We start from the raw sequence: 24751 nt of genomic DNA, 5'->3' as shown, positions 1-24751 counted from the left end.
AGGCTCCTTGTTAGCTCATTATGGGCAGGGAACTTGTCCCCTGATGTATTGTACTCTCTCAGATGCTTAGTACAGTGCTCTGCACCTAGTAAGTGCTCAATAAATACCATCGATTCTGCAAAATAGGGAGAGGCAAAGGGAGCATTTTAGGGCTTGGTGAATTGATGCATTTAAAGGATTTTGGGAGATGTCACTGTTAGAGACGTGGAGTTGGCGTAATTTTATGGGTTCGGGCCAGTGGTCCAGGGGGAAAGATCCTGCCGCCTCGGGAACCGGAAGACCTGGGTTCTAGCCCTGGCTCTGCCTCCTGGAGCTGTGCCAACAGTGGGGAAGGTTTCCGACTGAACAACTGTCCAGGTGGACGGGCTCGAAACGTTGGAAATGATCACAGCGGCCACCAAGGTAACTGTCACTGTAAGCTCGTTGTGGGCAGGGACTGTGTCAGTTTATTGTTGTATCGTACTCTCCTTAGCGCTTAGTACAGTACTCTGCACACAATAAGCTCTCAATAAATACGTCTGAATGAATGAATGCCATTTGGGTCATTCACTCATTCATTCACTCACCTGAATTTATTGAGTACTCACTGTGTGCCAAGCATTCTACTAAATGCTTGGGAGAGTACACTATTTCGATAAACAGTCACATTCCCTGCGCACACTGAGCCTTGTGGGTAAGAACGAGAGAGTGGGAATGGCTCCACTCAATCAATGGTATTTGTTTTTAGCATTCACTGGGTGCAGAACACTGTACTAAGCACTTGGGAGAGTAATAATAATAATGGTGGTATTTGTTAAACCCTTACTGTGTGCCAGGCACTGTTCTAAGCACTGGGGTAGATATAAGATTCTCTTCCCCTCTTCAAAACCCTACTTAAAAGTCACTTCCTCCAAGAGGCCTTCCCAGACTGAGCTCCCCTTCTCCCTCTACTCCCTCTACCGCCCCCCCTTCACCTCTCTGCAGCTTAACCCTCTTTTCCCCCAATTTCCCTCTGCTCCTCCCCCTCTCCCTTCCCATCCCCTCAGCACCGTACTCGTCCGCTCGACTGTATAAATTTTCGTTACCCTATTTATTTTGTTAATGAAATGTACATCGCCTCGATTCTATTTAGTCGCCATTGTTTTTACAAGATGTTCTTCCCCTCGACTCTATTTATCGCCATCGTTCTCGTCTGTCCGTCTCCCCCGATTAGCCCGTCAAACGGCAGGGACCGTCTCTATCTGTTGCCGACTTGTTCATTCCAAGCGCTTAGTCCAGTGCTCTGCACATAGTGAGCGCTCAACAGATACTACTGAATGAATGAATGAATAAGATCATCAGGTTGGACACAGTCCCTGTCCCACATAGGGCAAATATTCTTAATCCCCATTTTACAGATGAGGGAACTGAGACCCAGGGAAATGAAGTGACTTGCCCAAATCGCACAGCGGACGAGTGGTGGAGCCGAGATTAGAGCCCAGGTCCCTCTGACTCGCGGGCCGGGGCTCTAGCCACTAGGCCATGCTGCTTCTCCACTAGGCCACGATGTTTCTCTACTAGACCCTGCTGCTTTTCAAGGCCATAGAGTTGGCAGGTACCGTCCCTGTCCACAGGGAGCTTATGGTCCTCAGGGGAGTCACTGACATCAATTCCTTAGCGCAGGTTCTCGGTCCCAGGTCTCAGGACTGAGGTTCATCTGAAATTCCCAGAGAAGCAGGGTGGCTCAGTGGAAAGAGCACGGGCTTGGGAGTCAGAGGTCATAGATTCGAATCCCAGCTCTGCCACTTGTCAGCTGTGTGACTGTGGGCAAGTCACTTAACTTCTCTATGCCTCAGTTACCTCATCTGTAAAATGGGGATTAAGACTGTGAGCTTCATGTGGGACAACCTGATTACCCTGTATCTACCCCAGTGCTTAGAACAGTGCTTTGCACGTAGTGCTTAACAAATACCGCCATCATTATTATTATTATTATTCACTACTCTGCACACAGTAACTGCTCAAGAAATACGATGGATTGATTGATTGGTGCCTGGCAGCTATGTGAAATACAGGCTTTGGCCACAACATGGCCCTTTCGCCAAACCTGACCCTATTAGGCCAGGGGCGGGAGTGAAAATGCATTGAATTCTGGGACCTTAAAAGTTCTATAATTTTTTCTTAAAAAAAGGAATCTTTAGCCCTTTTTTGGTAGAGAGAACTTCCTTTTGGAGATGGATGGGGGGCTACCTCTGAATAAATAAATGTGCCAAACTAATACCCCACAGATCAATAGTATAATAGGCAGCAGCTCTATCTAAACTGTCACTGTCTGTCGTGTCAAAAGAGAATGGAAGGGGACCCTTAATCAGCACATTATTGACATGACAGACCAGGATGGCGACTCCTAAATCATTATGCAAACTCCCGTTGGCATGAAGCCATGTATTTATAGAATAGTAAGAGTTAACGTTCAGCACGGTGTAAGGAGATTAAGCTGCATGATTCCAATTATTAATGGGAATTCTTATGGGCATGTGCAATAAGCACACTTACTATAAAAAAAAATCTCAGGAGAAAGGAAACTTTCTTTATAAACTGTCCTTATAAGATGATGCTTCTAATGGACAGCTTTTTATCAGAACGTGGGATAGATGATGGACAATCATCTCCAAATAGCCACAGGCTTGATAATGTTTTCCCCAGGCATTCTTTTATCAAGCTTTTATCAGAGGCTAACAGTCTTAATTCTTATTTTACAGATGAGGTTACTGAGGCACAGAGAAGTGAAGTGACTTGCCCAAAGTCACACAGCTGATAAGTGGTGGAGCCAGGATTAGAACCCATGACCTCTGATTCCCAAGCCCACGTTCTTTCCGCTAAGCCGTGCTGCTTAAGCGCTTGGGAGAGCACGCTATAACAGAGGTGGTAGATCCATTCTACCAACATATCATGGGAATTAGCATGGCCTTGTGGATAGATCACAGGCTTGGGAGTCAGAAAGACCTGGGTTCTAATCCCAGCTCCGCCACTTATCAGTTGTGTGACTTTGGGCAAGTCATCCTCACGTATTTCCTGCCCACAATAAGCTGATGCAACTTGTTAGTTAAGGTGCCAGGCCAACTCTAATGCACCACAGAAGGGCAACTGTGTCAATTTGGTGGCTCCAATGAGAAGCCCGTTCAAACTGGATTCATGTTGTGGACAGTGCCTTGGCCTTAACTTTTTTCATTTAGCAGCATTTCTGGGCATCAGACGCCCAGAATGTCTGTCTCCCCATCTAGACTGTAAGCTCCCTGTGGACAGGGAACATATCTGTCAATTCGATTTTACTGTCCTCTCCCAAGCGCCTAGTACGGTGTGCTGCGCATAGTAAGAACTCAATAAATACCACTGATCGATTTAGTGACAACAACACAGGAAGCAGTGCGGTCTAGTGGAAAGAGTACAGATCTGGGAATCAAGGGACCCAGATTCGAATCTCCGCTCCGCCATTTGCCTGCTCTGTGACTCCTTAGATCGTGAACCCCTTGTGGGACAGGGACTGTGTCTCCATCTGATTATCTTTTATCTACCCTAGTGTTTAGAACAGGACTTGGCACATAGTAGGAGCTTTACACAACTACAATGATTATTATTATTACTCATAATAATAATGATAATAATTTTGTACCACCTCCCCACTTACACATTCACAACTATCCACACTTCTGAAAAAAGTGATTTACACACTCTATTAGTTAAGCACATACCGACCCACATATCCTTCTTTCCATTCTCCTTTTCCTCCACTCTGTAATTATTTCACGTCCTCTCTGCTAGACTGCTAGCTCCTCGAGGGCTAGCGATCGTGTCTTCTAACTCTATCGGAATCTCCTAACAACTTAACGACCTTCAGTAAGCATGATGGATTGATTGATAATGAAACTTCCACCTTTGGGTTTTATACAACTGCACGGTAAAGGAAAAGGAAAGACAGCGCTACCAAAATAACTGTCCTTATAAGATGATGCTTCTGATGGACAGCTTTTTATTAGAACGTGGGATAGACGATGGACAATCACCTCCAAACAGCCACAGACTATGATAATGTTTTCCCCAGGCATTCTTTTATCAAGCTTTTATCAGAGACTAAATAAGGAAAAGGTCTTTGAGTAGACATGAGGAACAAGTTCTTGATGAAGCTGTCATAAGTTTAAAAAAAAATCAAAAAAAAAAAATCAATGAAGGCAGTTCTGGGGAAAAGAGAGCAGACATTGGGTGAAAATTTCTGAAATAGCCCAACCCACGGCAATTCTGCGCCTTCTACCCCTACTGCTCTATTGATCTCTTCCCAGCTTCTCTTCTCTTCTGTTTTTATTGTCAAGGTATTATAAATTAGGAAACTTACCAAAGAGAGTATGTAATCTTCCCCGAAATGGCCTGCAGATATGTCACTGTACTAAATGTGTTTCAGATTTAATGAAGCTTTAATGTCCTTTTTAATTTTGCCTGTTTCTGTATCACCAGGGGTCGAGCAAGGCAATCAGCACTCAAGAGGGTGGTTTGGTTTAAAACTAGGAAAAAACTCATTTGCTTATGAGTTGCACTGTATTTTCTTAATTAAATTTACTGAGTAAAATGGTTTAAGTTCAGCCAACCAATGACCTTTGTGTGTAGATTTAGATTTATAAATAGGTTAACAGTTAAGGCAAAAAAAAAAACAACAAAAAACCAAGAAAACAAACAGATTAAGGGCTACGCCAATAGTTTTGCTCTCTTTATAATCTTTACAAAAGAAGCACTTAAATGAAGGCAGTTTAACCGCCAATAATAATAAAAAAAAGCACACTTAAAAATATAGAAGCCCAACAGCTTGGGCAATCTATCAAAAGACCCTCACATCCCTTCTCCTCCCAGGAGGGAAGAGCTAACAAAGTGAAAGCTGTGGAAACCTTTTTTCCCCTCCCTTTCCTGGGTTCTATTTAGCATCAAATAATAAAAAAAAAAGGTGTATTTTAATTTGGAATACTTAAGATTCAGCAAGCTGCTGAGCACTATATTCGTGTGGGTAACTTACTATTTGAAAGGCGAAAAAGGAACGCTCCAAAAAGAACTGGAAGCTGGGAATACATTAAATAACACTGAACCGCTGCAAAACCACGACATTCCTCTGGTTTCATCATGTACTGATCTTTAGCTGTCTCCTGGATCCCAGCGGAAACTCTGCAATACTTGGAAGGATTTATGTATTTTTAAGTGCTCAAGTCTTGAAGTCTGAATCAAGAAGATGTGAAAATCATGAGGAATGTAAGAGAAAGAAGCAGTAAAGTTTAACCTGCAGAGTTAGGAAAGAGAATCCTTCTGTTTCACAGAAATGAAAGTCATCTCAACTGCCAATAAGAGTGACTACCACTAGGGATGTCATAATTGGTGAAAGGAAAATACACGATCAATAAAAAAGTGCAAAAAGTTCAGGGCCCTGTTTCAGACCATAGCATTTTCTACTTAGATCATCGACTAGGTCAGGAGAGTCGGTTTTTAAGTTTACACTTACACTGCCGATTTGGGTGTCTTCAAAATTCCTAATTTAGATACATTCCGTGTTTCTGTACAACTGCAAATTGAAAATAAGCTCTTACAATACAGTCGATGATCTAGCTGAAGGGGGGCTTTATAGTCTGAAATGTTCTAAAATTTGTTCTTAATTACCTCATGTGCATTTTCCACAATTAAATTTCCATCTAAGGATTTTGCATTTAGACTGTGCAAAGCAGTTAAGCCCGCATTTTATGGAAAAGCAACAGTCAGTGTGTAACAATCACACACGGGAAACTTAAAAAAAAATCAGATTTAACTACTGGATTTGGTAAAATTCCCTTGGTGAGATTTCACTCCAAGACGAATTCACACCCTCCCAGGCAGATAGATAGTTTAAATCATCTGAAACTATCCCGGCAAAGGACCTTAATAAATATTAAAGACCTCAAAATCTGCCCGAAGATTTTTACTTTTCTTCTCATAGATCAATTTCACTGTCCTCTTATTGCACGGTTAAAAAAAAGCATCCAAAGGATATAACAGCAATTTACCAGTGTTAAAGTGCTTGGGAGGTTAAACTGACAACAAAGAACAACCGAAACACAAAGCATCTTGAAGTAGGGTTTCAATTAAATGTGCAGGATTTAGTAATGCGGGACAAAAAAAAAGAGTTACAAATTAATTTAATCTTCTGCCTATAGTTTGCAGCTGCACTCCAAAGTGTCTAGGGCTTAAGAACAAAGCCTTGAAAGGCCTCAGAGTGAGGGAAGCTTCAATTTTTAATGTATAACGCCATTAGCTGATAACTTGTGGAATCTACAACCCCCGCAGAGGGGCATAAGTGCGAGTAACAGAGACGGATGAAGTGACATATTTGTTCACGTCGAGAACTATGAGGAAGAGGGTTATTACTGATGCCATCGGGCCCAACAGAAATATGCCCTAATAACCTTTGGGACGCTTCCCGTTATCAGTTCCCGCTACATAAACTATATTACAATCGAAACCTAATTCACTTTAATTAAAGACAATTAGTTTGGTTCTACATTTTTTTAGAACCCGTGCGCTATTAAAATACACGGCCAATGAAAAGTAAGAGAACGAATACGATATGACAAACTTAATTTTCAAGGTCCACAGATTCATTGCATCCTCCTTTAATCGGTGGGCCCTGAACATTAAGTTTATTACTGGTGGATACATCCATCCAAAATACGGCTATTAAAACTATTTACTTCCACCTTCCTCTTCAAGAGGAGAGGAAAATCACAATCCTAATACTGGATTTCTGTACTCCATTACCTTCGAGAACCTCCAGGAGTCTCATAACCACAAAAACATTCGGGTCTTTGCTCTGCAGATGGGGAAACTGAGGCACCAACACTTACACAAATTGCCTGAGCTGAGAGACAGGTTGGATTCAGATACCCCTCCTTCTTGATGGCTGTTTGCAGATAGACAAAGTGTACTAGCTCTTGAGCCCTCTCTCGGGATGGTACCTGGAGACTTTTCAGTTCTCTACCGGTCTCGGCTACGGGAGGGAGAGTCAAGCAGAGGCCTAACCATTCCATTCCTAGCTTGGGCAGTGGCTAGTGAGTGGCAGGCACTCGGCTACTAGTCAAAACTCACCCGTGCTGGGCAGCGGCGGCACGGGAGAGAGTCGAGGGCGGAGACTCAATTTTACTGCGTGGAAGAAGGCAATGGTAAACCACTTCCGGATTTTGACCGAGAAAACCCTATGGATCCGCTACCGGAATGATGGCGGATGGAGGTGGGGCGTTCTGGGAGAGATGCATCTGTGGAGTCGCTATGGTTTGGAAAAGGCTCAATGGCATAAAGCAAGACAAGACTAGCTCTAGAAAACACAGTGCCTTCTATCCGTGCTGAAAAATAAAAATGGGGGCATTTTCACCAATCGACCTGCCTGTCCTCTTTGGAGTTTCTGTGGCCAACACATTTTATTTTCCTGGAGTAGAAACTGCTCGGGTATGAAAGTGCAAATCATTAGAGAAGCAGTATGGTGGTAGTGGATAGGGCACGGGCCTGGGAGTCAGAAGGTCATGGGTTCTAATCCCGGCTCTACGCTTGTCTGCTGTGTGATCTTAGGCAGGTCGCTTCACTTCTCTGGGGCTTAGTTACCTCTTTGGTAAAATGGGGATTGAGACCGTGAGCCCCATGTGGGCCAAGGACTGTGTCCAAACCGATATATTGCATCCATCCCAGTGCTTAGTATGGTGCCGGGCATGTAGTAAGTGCTTAACAAATACCACAGTATTTTTATTATTTAGGTCTTTCCTCTCAACAAGACCACTCCGACTGTTAAGCCCAGGTCTGGATTGCAAAAAAGAAAGTTTGCCTTCCCTCTAGACTGTAAACTTGCTGTGGGCAGGGAATGTGTCTGTTATACTTTTGTACTGTACTCTCCCAAGCGCTTAGTACAGTGCTCTGCACCCAGTACGTGCTCAACAGATATGACTGACTGAAAGAATACGACTGTCCGCCTCGTGTCTCTCACATGTGCAGCAAAACTGTAAATAATGACTTTAACTTAAAGGGCTTGAATGTGGTCCTTCCCAAAATGAAGCAATCCAATAGCACACTCCTCTGCCGTGCCTAAGGTTCTGGGTTCTTCCCAGCAAATTACTACTAATAATCATAATACAGTAAAGAAGGCATTCCGAATAAATGTCTCTAATAGTGTGGGTTTTTTTTTTTTAATTAGAGATGGGCTTATTACAGTGGGTGCTTAAATGGAGGGCAACAGTGATTCACAAGTACAATATCCTAATGCTGTTCCTTTAATTGCTTTATTTGTTTCACCGTTCAAAACGGCGGTCGGCTGCAGCCTCGCTCAATGCTGAAAAAAGCATGATACATTGAGGTCTCAACCTGGGCAAACTGTACCTAAACTTACACTTTATTGCCGCTTAGTTCACAATCTTCGCCTAATATAGGGTTACCTCCCAGTGCAGCAAGAGGATAAATCATCCTGGAATATTACTCGGGCAAAGTTTAGCTGTGACTGGAGCATATGGCCTTTCGAGCCACTGAAGCAAAGGCCCATAAAATACACTAATTACTGGAAGTTATGGTCACTGAGTGATTGATAGCGCTCTGCGAGGCAACTTCCTCATTTTCAGCTCATCCGCCACAGAGCGATTATTAATTCATGACCCAGCCCTCAGGCACTTCTACCTTTACCTCGAATTCTCCCTCTCTCCAACTACCGCGGCAGCCGGACACCGTATTTCTTCCTTGCGATGGCTGCGTAAAGAAGATCCCGAACGGATTTCCTGCCGAGGGCCATTGTTCTGATTCTTTAGCTCCTCCACCCAAGTAATGGTAATAATAATGATAATTACGCTATTTGTTAGGTGCTTACTATATGCCAAGCACTGTCCCAAGAGTTGGGGTGGATACAAGGTAATTTGGGTGTCCCACATGGTGCTCACGGTCTTAATTCCCATTTAACAGATGAAGTAACTGAGGCACAGGGATGTTAAGTGACTTGCCTGGAGTCACACAGCTGAGAAGTGGCAGTCTTTCACTCTTCCCAAAGCCTCCCCTCACTCCCTCCCCACCCCCAAATAATAATGATAATGATTATTAAGGCATTTGTTAAGCACTTATTATGTGCCAGGCACTGTACTAAACGCTGGGGTGGATACAAGCAAATTGGGCTGGACACAGCCCTTTTTCCACGTGAAGTTCGCAGTCTCAATCCCCATTTTACAGTTGAGGTAACTGAGGCACAGAGAAGTTAAATGACTTGCCCAAGGTCACACAGCACTCACTTGGTGGAGTTGGGATTAGAATTCATGACCTTTGACTCCTAAGCCTGTGCTCTACCCACTGGGCCATGTCAAAAACCCACTCGTACCGAAGTGGCTAGAAGAAAAAGCTATCTACGTAGGCGTGTCAGTCCAAAAATTCAGGACTAGACTGCAACGGCCCCTTTCAATTCTATTATAGTAAATACGGGACCATTTCCAATCATCCCTCCAAACAACAACAACAAAAAACCCTACATAGTGTTTCCCCATGCTGTAGCTCTGCAGTTACCTTACTCGTTCTGTATTGATTACGATCGGTTGTTCTACTCAGTGCAATGGCAATTACAATATCTGAATAGATCTCTCAATCTCAAATCATTAAAAGAGAACTACCATGTTCTCTATGATGGGCATTGGACACTGAAAGGAAATGCCAGCTTTGAATTATACTGTAATATAATGATAAGTGAGTCCATTTTTGAATTTTATAACTGAAACACCAATTTATAGGGGCCAAGTTAATAGACTGGACAATCCTCCACTAAGCATGGCCCTCTTAATACGAAGATATGAGCTCTGGCATACCTGTGGTGATAAGCATTCTCAGCATCAGGTGCTTACCAACTTGCAAAATTCTTGACTGGAGGTGTGATTTCAGGCCGACTAGCGGAGATTTATAAGGAAGTCTGCAGAGTCATTTTTTTCATGCTATACCCTTTTTCTGTGACTACCACCCAGAGAAGATTCTAATAGCAAGGGTTGTCAATCATCCATAACTAAAAAACCTCTGCTTATTTGTCATTATTATAGAATGATTTGTAGCTACTGAAATAACTATTCTTCAACCTCTAAGCACCATTGGTTATTTGCGTAGCCGCTCATAAAAGTAAGGGTGATTTTTATTAGTTCAGAGAAGGTTGGACTGTGTCCAGGAAAAAATTTAAAACAGATCATATTGAGTCTACTGCAACGTGCCCAAATCCATCTAATGTGTTCAATTAATTTAGCAATTATTTGCACCCTCAGAATTAAGAGTGAGGAAATAATGCTCTTTCAACATGTTCATGTAATGTTGACCTTGTATCTTCTGGGAACAGGCATTCTTCATTATTTTTTTTAATGGCATTTCTTAGGCACTATACTAAGCGCTGGGGTAGAGACAAGCTAATCAGGTTGGACGCTGCTTTAATGCCCATTTTACAGATGAGGAAACTGAGGCAACAGAGAAGTGAAGTGACTTGCCCAAGGTCACACAGCAGACGGGAGGTGGAGCATGGACTAGAACCCAATGACGATAGCACTCTTGCAGGCACAACTCCGATTAATCAATCGTTTGTATTCACTGAGCACTTACTGGGTGCAGAGCACTGTACTAAGCGCCTGGGAGAGTACCCTTTAACAGAGCTGGTAGACAGGTTCCCTGTCCACGGCGAGCTGGCAGGCTAGAGAAGAGCTCATGGTGCTTTTTGTATTTTTCATTCTGTGCTCACAGTTTTGAAACGGGCTGTATGCATTTCAGAGGCCTGTGTTCAAACCAGGCTTCAGACTGGTCTTCAGACCTTTTGGAACGGTGTTACTCACTTTCTCCGGTTTGCTTCAAAGCCATTCAGGGTCAAAAAAACCTGACCAGATCAAGTCTACTTCCTGCCTCGACCCCTGAAGAGAATCCAATGCAAAAGGACCCTCTGCTCTCTTCATGCTCATTTAACCGGCTCTTGCCATGACGGGGGAGACTGGAGAGAGTTAAACCCACTGTCCATGTCTCCCCCTGGCCTGGCGGAAAGAGCATGATGCTTGGGAGTCAGGAGACACGGGTTCCAATCCCAGCTGTGCCTGCCCTGTGACCATGGACAAGTCACTTAACTGCCTCCTGCCTCAGTGTCCTCATCTGTAAAATGGAGGTAAAATATCTCTTCTCCCTCCCTCTTAGACTAAGTCCCATGAGGGCGAGGAACTCCATCTGAACTGATGATCTTGTATCTACCCCAGGTAGTAGGTACTTATCAAACTCCGTGATTATTGTATTATTAGTTCGTCCACAGGAGATCGGATGCAGGCATCGTACTATTTATTCAATAGTATTTATTGAGCGCTTACAATGTGCAGAGCACTGTACCAAGCGCTTGGAATGTACTATCCCGCTCTTCCTGGAGAGAGGGGTGCCTATGCTCTTTTGGTTTCAATCTTCAGGGGTTCTGCTGGGCGTGAGTGTCTACCAATGCCAATTTACTGCGGACCATTTTGACCTTGAAAGCTATCAGCAGTGGACCAGAAGCAATATCTTTCTCTTGCCACCGGATAGCAAATAACTCATCAGTTGACGACCGGCTCTCTTCCCTATCAATTTGGGTGGTCTGTTTAGCTAAAGTCGCACCAATAATCTTCCAGAGCGATCACCTGCCCGACCGATGTATGTCCGATTCTGTGACTTCTAATTAACGTCTGTTTTTGAACATCTCTAAGTTGACAACATCTCCCTTCTTAGATAGTAAATCCTTTGAGGGCAGGGATTTTGGCAAAACTGATTTTGTAATTTCACAATCCTTGAGACAGTACTCTGTGCCCAGGAGATGCTCAGTAAACATCTGATAACGATACTCTTTAATGATGACGGTGATAACAGTGAATAATTGTAAGTGGCGAAGATTAATTCATTCAATCACATTTACTGAGCGCTTACTGTTTGTAGGGCACTGTACTAAGCTCTTGGGAGAGGACATTATAAACAATAAGCAGACACATTCCCCGTCCACATGAGCTTACAGTACAGGACAGGTTTACAGTCTAGAGGACCCCTGCTAAGGGCAATGTGAAGCTGAAAACCGGGTCACGAATGGCAATTCCTGACTGAAGAAAAATGGCCAACACTCCTTTCCCCTTGGGATTCAGCAATTAAAAGCAGTGTGGCCAAATGGAGATGGTTCTAATCTTTGGAAATAACAAATGCCATTAAATAAACCCGAATGGCAGGTGACAAAATAGATCACCAACACCAGTGCTAAAAGAAATGTAAGTGTATTGCCGTTTTTATTATATCTGGCTCAGCGCATCGCCTCTGTGTTCTCTTTATGTGCTCTTTTCTTGTTGCCTCATGAGTATGTTCTGGCATCTTATTTGTTTCTGCATGCTGACCAACACCAAAAACCAGTTGGGCTTATCTGCACACTGAAACAGTTTTAAAGATCTTACTCTGCAAAACAGTCTGTCAATGCTTCTTGGGAAAAAAATCCTTTCTATAGACAAAATAAATATGCGCTTACATATCGCTTAATTCTTTTATATTCCTCGCCTTGTGCACTCCTTTCTGCCACTTGGAAAAACAAAATGGCTTTGTATTACAGAAGCACTAAAAAGAAAAGAAAATCAAAATACATAGCCTGTCTATGCATACATGTGGATATACATATATATCTATATGTATCTTGAATTACTTCTAAATAGATATGGCAATGATGTTTCTTTGCTGTCAACTCTTAAGACAATCACCCTGTGAAGTAAGATTTCATTTAGATTAAATTTTTATAACTAATTTATAAAATCACAGGGCTCATAATGAAAATTCAGACATAACCTTAACTACAGTGGCAGCAGAAAAAATGCTGGAAATTAATTTCACTCGATGACCAAAAAAGACTCTTAAAGAAAAACACTACCTTATAAAACAGTCAACAAGAATTTATCGAGTGCCCGCAGGGTACACAGTACTGTACTGGCCTCTTTAAATAGACTGCAGATTAATTCATTTTACTAAAAAAAAAAAAAATGCCCAATTTTACCAAATAGAGAGAGTCTGATAATATATCTTGGTGTTCTAATATATGAGAGCAGGAAGGCTATTTTTTAAGACTTCTTCCATTTACGTACATTTCTTTTTCCTAAATCTACTTTTCAAGCTAAGCCCTTATACGACCTTGAGGTGGAATCTGGTGGTAGCTGGAAACTTTCGTCTGATAGGAAAGGAGATGGGCCCATGTGTGTGTATCTTTCAACTAGATATTATAAATGGCTTATTTATTCATATTAATGTCTATCTCCCCCACTAGACCGTTAGCTCTTTACGGGCAGGGAATGTATCTGCTAATTCTGTTGTATTGTACTCTCCCAAGTGCTTAGTACAGTGCTCTATGGTAAGCACTCAATAAATTCCATTGATTGACCTATCAAAAAGGCATCTGTTCCTCTGGATTTTGTTTTGGCCACAGCTTAAGACCTGAGGATGCTACAGGTATGAGAGTGCTTTCCCTTTTCTTCTAAATCCCTTCTGCATCACTCTGACTTCCTCCCTTGATTCACCCCTCCAGTCCCACGGCACTTATGTCCATATCTGTCATTTATTCAAATCTATTAATGTCTGTCTCCCCCTCTAGACTGTCAGTTCCTTGTGGTCAAGAAAAATGTCTGTTATATTGTTCTACTGTACTCTCAGTACACTTAGTACAGTGCTCTGTACACAGTAAGTGCTTGATAAGCACGACTGACTGACATACTGCTGAGACTAAGGGCCGCAGCCTTCAAATTGAAACAAAAACCAACTCAAAACACCTAGAAGTTAGTCACCAGACACTTAGAGTAACACCCGTCCCCATGTTAATAGATGCTATTTCTTTAGTGACCATGACCTCGTGCGGTTCTCCATATCTTTGCCTGTCTTGAGACGCCTTCCTCCGCCGCCTCCTTGGCTTTCATCATTTAACACATCACTCAAACCACTTCAATGAAACAGTGATCATGTTGAAGAGAGGTCTCCCAGGACCCGGTGACATACCAATTAACAAAGCACACGGAGCCAAATTGTTCTGCGCATTGGGCCCCGGAGACCGGCACGGAGGGGGAAGGAAAACAAAGAGGTGCAAAGGGCACTGGAGCGAAAAGAGCAAAGATACGGGCACCAGAGATGCTTCCCTGAAAATGCCGGTGGTTGAAAAACTCAACCACAGCTCAACTTGCAAGATCCTATAAATGGGTCTTCAGGTAAAGTTCCAAGAAAGACATTCATCCTGACCACTACGCAGCCTAGTCTTGAAAGACAGGAAAATAGCATTTCTAACTCATTTTACCGTTTGACCCGACTTATGAGCTCTTTAAGGACAGGGATCATGTCTACCAACTCTACTCTCCCAAGCGTTCAGTACAGTGCCCTGTACACGGCAGGTGCTCAAAGGTGACCAAAGGACTGATTGTTTCCCAATTGGTCTAACGTGACACAACCATGGTCTTAAGATGTGGATATGTCATTTAAAGGTAATAATAATAATAATAATGTTGGTATTTGTTAAGCGCTTACTATGTGCCGAGCACTGTTCTAAGCGCTGGGGTAGACATAGGGGAATCAGGTTGTCCCACGTGGGGCTCACAGTCTTAATCCCCATTTTACAGATGAGGGAACTGAGGCCCAGAGAAGTGAAGTGACTTGCCCACAGTCACACAGCTGACAAGTGGCAGAGCTGGAGCTCACAGTCTTGATCCCCATTTTCCAGATGAGGGAACTGAGGCCCAGAGAATAATAATAATAATGTTGGTATTTGTTAAGCGCTTACTATGTGCCAAGCACTGTTCTAAGCCCTGGGGTAGACACAGGGGAATCAGGTTGCCCCATGTGAGGCTCACAGTTAATCCCCATTTTACAGATGAGGGAACTGAGGCCCAGAGAAGTGAAGTGACTTGCCCACAGTCACACAGCTGACAAGTGGCAGAGCTGGGATTCGAAGTCATGAGCCCTGACTCCAAAGCCCGTGCTCTTTCCACTGAGCCACGCTGTTTCTCCATACAACACTGTATGGAGAAGGGACTGGGTATCTGTTGCATCTTATTCTTCATTCATTCAATTGTATGTATTGAGCACTTAGTGTAGTGCACTATACTAAGCACCTGGGAGAGTATAATATAACAACAGACACATTCCTTGACCGCGAGCTTACGGTCTAGAGACGAGCTTGCAGACTGGCATATAAGACCCTCAATCCACATTAATTCGCATGCTAATATTGCACCCTGACATAATACATACATATATACCAATTTACATATATACAAATTCAATCACTGCATATATATAAATGTAGATATACCTAAATATACACAATGACTTAATCTGCATATACACACTCAATGACCGAATTTGTTAAAATCACCAAAGTGAACCAAAATCCTGAGAATTTCCAGTGAGAAGTTGGAAGTTAGACCCGCAGCACGGCGTAGTGGATAGAGCACGGGCTTGGGATCAAAAGGTCATGGGTTCTAATCCTTACTCTGCCATTTGTCTGCTGCGTGACCTTGGGCAAGTCACTTCACTTCTCTGGAGAAGCAGCGTGGCTCAGTGGAAAGAGCACGGGCTTTGGAGTCAGGGCTCATGAGTTCGAATCCCAGCTCTGCCACTTGTCGGCTGTGTGACTGTGGGCAAGTCACTTAACTTCTCTGTGCCTCAGTTCCCTCATCTGTAAAATGGGGATTAAGTCTGTGAGCCCCACGTGGGACAACCTGATTCCCCTATGTCTACCCCAGCGCTTAGTGCTCGGCACATAGTAAGCGCTTAACAAATACCAACATTATTATTATTATTCTCTGGGCCTCAGTTCCCTCATCTGGAAAATGGGGATCAAGACTGTGAGCTCCATGTGGGACAGGGACCGTGTCCAACCCGACCTGCTTGTATCCACCCCAGCGCTTAGTACAGTGCCTGGCACACAGTAAGTGCTCAACAAATTCTTCTTCTTATATTTATTATTAAGTTCTTGGCTGCTTCCACAAATCAGGTAATAATGGGCAGAATTTTGGAAGTAACAAAACGCGAATCCACCAAGAACACCTAAAAATTAACCCAGAACCAGGAAACCCAGTGACTTGGTCACCTTCCTCTTCTACATCAGAGTTCCCCAAACCTCCCCGATGCGGTAAGAGCTCGTTCCCGCCTGCCTGTATACCCTAACCAGGGGGCTGCGGAGCCTGTGTAATCATCATCTGAACTAGTACACAGAAGAGCTGATTTTCCATGATATGCACACGAATATCCTGGGGCAGGATTCGTTCTTCTGCTTTGTCCTAGTCCACGAATTCTGCATTATAATTCTACTTAAACCTCTCGTTAGCTAAACTCGCCTGCCCTGGGTTTAGGCAAGTCTGTACCCTCGCAACCCCAGGGAATCCCTGGATGACGAAAGAGGATCCGGGACTGTCGGCAATCCCCATCAAAATCACTTTACTCTTCCTGCCCCGGGAAAGGGAGGACAGGAGAATCCTCTATACATGTAAACAGTGTCTTTTACACTGCTAACAAAAAAATCTACACATATTGTAAAAACACTTCTTAGTTCTTCACTCTTTCACCCCACTGTTGTCCCTCCGTAACTGTTTTATATTCAAGCGGGAGGAACGGCACCATTATTTTATGCCCTGCATGCCCAAGTTAGTATTTTAGGAGTTTTTAACACAGAGGCTAATGGAGGGTAGGGACCTTTGTTTAACTTGCCCTGCATGGCATTTAAGCCCTTACTAATTTTAGACTGTGAGCTCCTTCCTTCCCTTCCCTGCAACACCCCAAGGGACAAGGACCGTGTGTAATTATTAATAATAATAATCTATAATATTTATGGTATCTGTTAAGCGCTTACTATATGCCAGGCCCTGTACTGAGCTCTGGGGTAGATACAAAGTAATCAGGTTGGATACCTTCCCGGTCCCACATGGGGCTCGCAATCTTAATCCCCATTTTACAGACGAGGTAACTGAGACACAGAGAATTCGCACAGTAGACAAGTGGCAGAACCGGGATTAGAATCCAGGTCCTTCAGACTCCCAGGCCCGTGCTCTACCTGCCGCTTCTGTAATTATCTATATCCACATCTGTGATGTATTTATTTATATTTAGGTCTGTCTCCCCATCTAGACTGAAAGCTCCTTGTGGGCAGGAAATGTGTCTACCGGTTCTGCTACACTGTACTCTCCCAAGAGCTTAGTATGGTGCTCTGCAGGCAGTAAGCACTCAATAAATAACCACTGATTGAGTGATCACTGTGTATTCTTTCTCTGCACACAGTAAGCGGTTAATAAATACTATTACTACTGTTTTAGATGTTGCTGATGATGGCATTAATATATTTAAAAATGAACAGAGTGCCAGAATTGTCAAAACATTAAAAAACACAAAGTTTGGGGCATCACTGGTTCATCTTTAAGTTCTGCAGTTTATTGCTATCAAGTAGGATATGAGCCCTAACTTTGGAGCTGTTGAAATGATACCTTCAATTCTGGGGATTTGCCTATAATTACGAAAGCCTCGGCCAAGATAGGCTTCTCTCTCTGACGCCCCTTCGTAAAATGACCCCTCGAGCCGTGCGGTCGATAGAAATAGAGAAATTAAAGATTTCTTTTGCCTGGGCGAAAAGGAATCTCAAGAGGGTTTCTCACATCTCTGACTGCAGACAAGAATTGGTCCATTTCAAGCCACATAATTGACCAAAAAAAGTTGGTGAGATGGACACCGTCAACAAGACTTCCTCTTTGACCCCTTACTTAAAAAGCTCTTTTCTACTGGAGAAATACAAAACAAAAAAACAAATCCAAAACCCCAAAAAGCACCCACGTGGACTTCTGCTTTGGAGCGAATGGCGTGAGAAACCATTTCTGAAGCACTAATGAGTATCCAAAGCCCAGTGAGCAGAACTGACAAGAACCGTGGCTTAGTGGAAATAGCACGGGCTTGGGAGTCAGAGGTCATGGGTTCTAATTGCGGCTCCACCGCTTCACAGCTGTGTGACTTTGGGCAAGTCACTTAAAATCTCTGTGCCTCAGTTCCCTCATCTGTAAAATGGGGTTGAAGACTGTGAGCCCATGTGGGGCAACCTGATTACCCTATATCTACCCCCGCACTTGGAAAAGTGCTTGGCACATAGTAAGAGCTTAACAAATACCATTCTTCTTCTTATTATTATTATAATATATATTATATATTATATTATTATATTACCATTCTTCTTCTTCTTCTTATTATAATATATATATTATAGAGAAGCAGCGTGGCTCAGTGGAAAGAGCATGGGCTTGGGAGTCAGAGGTCATAAGTTCGAATCCCGGCTCTGCCACTTGGCAGCTGTGTGACTGTGGGCAAGTCACTTAACTTCTCTGGGCCTCAGTTCCCTCATCTGTAAAATGGGGATTAACTGTGAGCCTCACATGGGGCAACCTGATTCCCCTGTGTCTACCCCAGGGCTTAGAACAGTGCTTGGCACATAGTAAGCGCTTAACAAATACCAACATTATTATTATTATTATATATAGCTGGGTAAATAATTTGGCAGGAATTTTCCTCCAGGACCCTACAATCAGGTCTTCATCAGAACGAGTCCATTCTAAATACAGCAAAAAATTTAGATGGATTGAGAATTGTTCTAAAGTAGAATTTGAGTCTCACCCGTGAAAAATATTTCAATCAATTTTACTGGCATGACTTCTTGCTCCTATTGGCAAACCCCTCAGAGACTAAATTTCCCAGCCCCAAACCATCTTTCCAACTTACCTCCATGAAAGAGATTCCTAAGCTCCAAACATCGGAATGGATTCCATACTGTTCCCCTGAAATTCTTTCAGGCTAAAAGAGAAGAAACAGAAGTCTTTTTAGAGTCTGGGAAGCTACTATATTCGGGCTCAGTCAAGATTGTTAGTCACTTGTGTGGAAAAATAACCGAACGCTAGATTGGGAAAGATGTTTAGAATTCCAGGCAAGCAGTGCGCCATATTCTCTTTTTCCCTTCGAATTCCGCTGTGTCAGGAAGGCCAAGCGCTCCAGGGTTTGCTTGGCTGTGCACTGCTGGGTAGCTTCAGCCCCGCCTGTGAGGGGCCGTTCCTTCTCGTTCCTGCTCTCCCTGTGCCAGAATGTTCGGGAGTGACTTCGTCCTTTCTGATTTCTATCCTTAGGCTCTCCCGCTCCAATATGGCTGCACAGCTGGGACCGCCGACGAGCAGAGGGGAGCGCCTGGAAGAGGCTTACGGCACTACTTTGGGCAAGTCACTTCACTTTCCTGGGCCTCAGTTCCCTCATCTGTAAAATGGGGATTAAGTCTGTGAACCCCATGTGGGACAGGGAACGTGTCCAATCTGATTGCCTTTATTTACCCCGGCACTTGGAACAGTGTTTGGTGCATAATAATAATAATGATAGTAATTATGGTATTTGTTAAGCACTTAGTATGTGCCAGGAACTATTCTAAGCGCTGGGGTAGATGCAAGATAATCAGGCTGGACACAGGCCCTGTCCCACATAGGGCTCACAGCCTTAGCCCCCATTTCTCAGATGAGGTAACTGAGGCCCAGAGAAATGAAGTGACTTGCCCAAGGTCACACAGCAGACAAGTGGCAGGCCCGGGATTAGAACCCGTGACCTTTTGACGTCCAGGCCCGTGCTCTATCCACTAGGCCAGGCTGCTTTCTAAGCACTTACCAAATACCATTTTTACTATTATTATTATTTTGTGCTTTCACAAGCTAACTGCAACAGTAGAGACTCCAGCCCTCGTTCGGATTTTCACTTACCGTGCTGACTCGAGGAGCCTTACCAAAGGCATGTGCTTGCACTTCTGGGCCATTTGTGCCTTAAACTTGTGGGGAGGGAATGTATCTGTTTATATTTCTATTGTACGCTCCCAAGTGCTTAGTACAGTGCTCTGCACACGGGGAGTGCTCAATAAATATGACTGAATAAATGAATTCTCCCGCTACCCTTGCTGGCTGGTGCAGAGAAGGCCTGACATCTCTTCTGTTCCCGCCCCTCCCAAATGCTTGTGGGCGCATTACTGCAGCCATCTCATATCTGCCCTTATCCTTTCTGCCCAATCACCCGGAACGGTATCCACGACACATTTTTTTTTTATGGTACCCATGTGCCAGTCACTGTACTAAGTGCTGGGGTAAATAATCCCACACTTCGCTCCTCTACGGCTAACCTACTCCATGTACCTCGATCTCATCTATCTCACCGTCGACCTCTCGTCCACGTCCCGCCTCTGGCCTGGAACGCCCTCCCTCCGACAATTACTCTCCCCCACTCCAAGGGCTTATTGAAGGCACATGTCCTCCAAGAGGCCTTCCCTGGCTAAGCCCTCCTTTCCTCTTCTTCTCACTCCCTTCTGTGCCACTAGGACTTGTTCACTTTATTCATCTCCCCTCCACACCCCATGGTGCTTAGGTACATGCCTGTAATTTATAATGTCCGTCTCCTCCGCTAGACTGTAAGCTCATGGGCAGGAAATGTGTCTGTTTATTGTTACAGTGTACTCTCTCGAGTACAGTTCTTTGCACACAGTAAGCGCAATGGATGAATGAATGAATAATCAGGTTGGACACAGTCCCTGTCCCTCATTGGACTCACAGCTTTAGCCCCCATTTCCCAGATGAGATAACTGAGGCCCAGAGAAGGGATGTGACTTGCCCAAGGTCACCCAGCAGACGAGTGGAAGAGCCAGAATTAGAACCCAGGTCCTCTGACTCTCAGTCCTGAGTTCTTTCCACTAGGCCATGCTGCTTCATTCATACCCATCCACAGTTCTGGCGTATGAAGGTATAACCAAGTGGACATTCAATTATTTATTTGGGTTCCACTCCCCATAAACATTTTTTACATTGCTCTTCCCTGTGGCTCCTTGTGGGCAGGGTAAGTTTCCCATCCTTCTGCTGTACTTTTAGAAGCACTTTGTTTAGGGCTTTGCACCCAGAGGGTGCCAAATAACAACAATAACAATTACGATGCTTGCTGAGCATTTACTATGTGCCAAACACTGTTCTAAGTGCTGGGGTGGATGCAAGTTCATCAGGTTGGATAATAAATACCAGTACTATTCCTCTAATGGGAGAAAAGCAGGGAATCATTATCGGGAGAGAAAAGCCAGACTACTCCCGAGAGTTATAGGCTGGGGCACTTTCATTTTTTAATGTAGAATACCATTTTTCTACCTAGCCTTACTTCCTTCCAAAGTCAAAGAGAGTCGGGGTTAATCAATCAATCAATCGCATTTACTAAGCTCCTACTGTGTGAGGAACACTGTACTGAGCGTTTGGGAGAATACAATATAGCGATAACAGACACAATCCCTGCCCACAGTGATCTTACAGTCTGTGGGACGGGGGAGACAGACATTCATATAAATAAATTGAGGGTATGTGCGTAAGTGCTGGGGGTTAATAAAGGGAACAAATCCGGGTGACGCAGAAGGGAGCGGGAGAAGAGGAAAGGAGAGCTTAATCAGGGGAAACCTCCTGAAGGAGATGAGCCTTCAAAAAGGCTTAGAAGGTGGGGAGAGCGATCATCTGTCGGATATAAAGCCCATCTTCTTAGAAGCCCATCTACTGCCCCAACTGCAGAAAAGCCTCCATCTTCAATTTCTAAATCCTAATAACCTCACGCCCTCTCTAAATTCCAGCAAGATCAATTGGTCCATCGATGTGATCACTTGGAGGGGGGTGCTTCCAATTCTAGGTTTTGAATGAAAGAATTTTAAGAGTTAAGTAAAAGTTCCAGCCTAGAAACACGGAGATTTTATTACGTACGCATCATGCTAAACCACGGTACAGAACAGTAATAATAAGCACGGCTAAATCTCCTTAGAGCAAGTTGACTATCTGGGACAAAATGAATTACATATTTACATAACATGAGAGTCTCTCGGTGCACCCTAAAATGAACTATCAATAAATCAGATTAGCATAAGAACTTGCCAGACAGCCATTTATGAAAATAAAACAGTAGCATTACACGACAGAAGCAGCGTGGCCTAGTGGAAAGAGCACGGGGCCTAGGAGTCAGGAGGACGTGGGTTCTAGTCCCGGCTCCGCCACTTATCTACTTTGGGCAAGTCGCTTCAAAGTCTTTGTGCCTCAGTTTCCTCATCTGTAAAATGGGGATTAAGACTGTGATCCCCATGTGTGACCCTGGACAAGTCACTTAACTCCTCTTTGCCTCAATTCCCTCATCTGTAAAATGGTGATTAAGACTGTGAGCCCGAAGCGGGGCAGGGACTGTGTCCAATCTATTTATTTTGCATCTGCCCCAGCACTTAGAACAATGCCTAGCAGATAGTAAGTGCTTAACAAATACCACAATTATTATTATTGTTATTCCCACCCTTGAACCGAGTGATCAGTTCATCAACCTACAGCAGCACGTGATAGGCCGACCCACGTACAGTCAGTCGATAGTATTTATTGGCGCTTATTGTGTCCAGAGCACCATACTAAGCATTTAGGTTCTGCCAGAACAGGAACTCCGAGATTAAACACATTCATTTCCTTCACCCACTGGAAACAAAAACCAAACAAGCCAACATTTTGTCCCCGAAAATGGAGAATAATTGGAAAATGGAAGATGAACAAAAATGAGCGCTCATGTTCCGGCATGGATATCAGGTGGCAGATGCAGAGAAGCTCCTAGTGGACGCGGTTGTGAAAGGCTCTTGTCGGCGAAATGATCCTCGCAATAAGCGGACCAGCCGAGATTGCGGTCGGGTTGTGGAGCTCGGGCAGTGATGCACCGCACAACCAGGTAGCGAGCTCCATGTGGCATTCGGGAGGTAGAACGGGGCTTGGCTCCGACGCCCAAGCCAGTGAGGCAGACAAAAAGCCCCAGGGAGGCCCACTTTCCATTCGGAATCTATCCTGCCAGCCTGATGCCCTGGAGCGGTGCTTCTAATGCCCACCTCCTTCTTGAAACGAAAAAAGGCTGCCCCAAAAACCCCACACAAACCAAAATAGGCACTGCATGGCTCACGATCGGCCGTGTTGGATGGACGCTTTGCCATTAAGGGCTAAAGCCGGGGTGGCAGTCTCTTTGCTCTGATTGTTACCGCCCATAGGGAAGAATGGCTAATAAAGAAAAGGAGAGGAAAAAAAATAACTCATGCAAAAGCACCTGCAAAAAGGTTTAAATACAATTCTACCAGGTTTTTATTATGAACGATAAGGAACCGCGAAACTCCGAGACAAACCGCACCTTCCCCCAAGATTTATGCAGGAATTTAAAGGTTTAGGGTCTAATAATAGAGAAATACGAGACAATTCTCTCTCTTTAGCTATGAGAACAAGGCCATGAGGTTTAGAGACTATATATCAGTGGATGGAACAAATCCCAAGGGGGTTATTTTGTTAAATCATTCAAGAATTGTCTGGAATTTTCAACAGACCATTTCAGCATCTCTATGCCAAGACAGCCAGAAAGCCAGAGAGATAGCAAGGTGCCCGAACTAATTGGTAAATGGATTAAGTGTCTCTCCCCCACTCCCCCACAAAAATTAAACCGATATCTAAACTATGTACAGCAACCTGAAGGAATGATTAAAAAAAATAAAAAATCAACATGCTCTCTACTTCACCAGCACCATTCTTTTTGTATCCTGCAAAATTGAAGGACCTCATTCAGAGGTCATAAATCACATGGGGAGAAAAGTGGCTGAAATCCCAGAGTCCATGAAACCCTGGTTTCCTATAGGATTTCCTGAAGCCGAAATAGATGTTAATAACATGAATAATTTTAAATGTCCACAGGGATGGAAACAAAGCAAAAACGCTGCCATCAGCTTAGCAGATGTACAAAACTTTCTGTTTCTAAAGCCTTGAGTGAATTCATGGGCTCTTCCTGGGTTTAGAAAAAAAGACGCCATCGTCTCATCCTCATCTTCAGAGAAGCAGCATGGCGTAGTGGATAGAGCATGGGTCTGGGATTCAGACGGTCGTGGGTTCTAATCCCGGCTCCCCCACTTGTCTGCTGTGTGACCTTGGCCAAGTCACTTGACTTCTCTGAGTCTCAGTTACCTCATCTGTAAAATGGGGATTAAGAATGTGAGCCCCTTGTGGGACAGGGATTGTGTCCAACCTGATTAGCTTGTATCTATCCCAGCCCTCAGAACAGTGCTTGACACATAGGAAGTGCTTAACAAATAATATTATCATTATTATTATTATTATTATTACTATCCTTCTACTGCTACTTGGTCTGTGTTGTCCTTGTTTAAACTGACTGGCAGACTGAGCTTCTACTGATAAAAGGTCTTTCTTGAATAGACTCTCAGGCTGTAATTCACCTTCTTCTCAAATCTTTCTGTTGGAGTTAAAATGTGGGCGTTCATCCGGAGAGAGGTCAAATACTTCAAACGCGAAGGCTCTCCCTAAGAAGTTATCATGTCTGGTTACCTTGATTTTCTACACCTAAACCATAAATCTTATCACCGGGATTCATTCAGACAACAAGCAAAGCAATTTTACCATTGCAAATCAAATCTGACACTTCAAATATTTTAATCCTTACTTTTTCAATTACCTTATGGATGCCTCACATTCACCCATAAATGATAAGGGGGCAAAAAAATGTATGCTGGGGTAGGCCAACTGTAATCTGGATTTATTCAATCAAAGAATAAAGTAATTACATTATTAGAGCAATTTAAAGCTACTGAGAACAGGGTGTGCATTGAGAAGTTGATCATTTTGAGGGTTTCCGGTACTCTAACGGTCTTGGCTATGGG

General features: G+C 43.7%; 1 protein-coding gene across 1 annotated transcript in view; it reads right to left on the bottom strand.

The window, feature by feature from the left end:
* The window catches only part of MAP2K5 (mitogen-activated protein kinase kinase 5), a 238924-nt gene that overhangs the window by 89215 nt on the left and 124958 nt on the right, over positions 1-24751 (bottom strand). Inside the window, 1 exon segment of the mRNA XM_029066218.2 lies at positions 18763-18834. Coding sequence (XP_028922051.1) covers positions 18763-18834 — 72 coding nt within the window.

Source organism: Ornithorhynchus anatinus, chromosome 5 (genome assembly GCF_004115215.2).
Source record: "Ornithorhynchus anatinus isolate Pmale09 chromosome 5, mOrnAna1.pri.v4, whole genome shotgun sequence".
Classification (NCBI taxonomy): Eukaryota; Metazoa; Chordata; class Mammalia; order Monotremata; family Ornithorhynchidae; genus Ornithorhynchus; species Ornithorhynchus anatinus.
The sequence above is the reverse complement of the archived record's forward strand: the minus strand, read 5'-3'. Positions and strand labels throughout refer to the sequence as shown.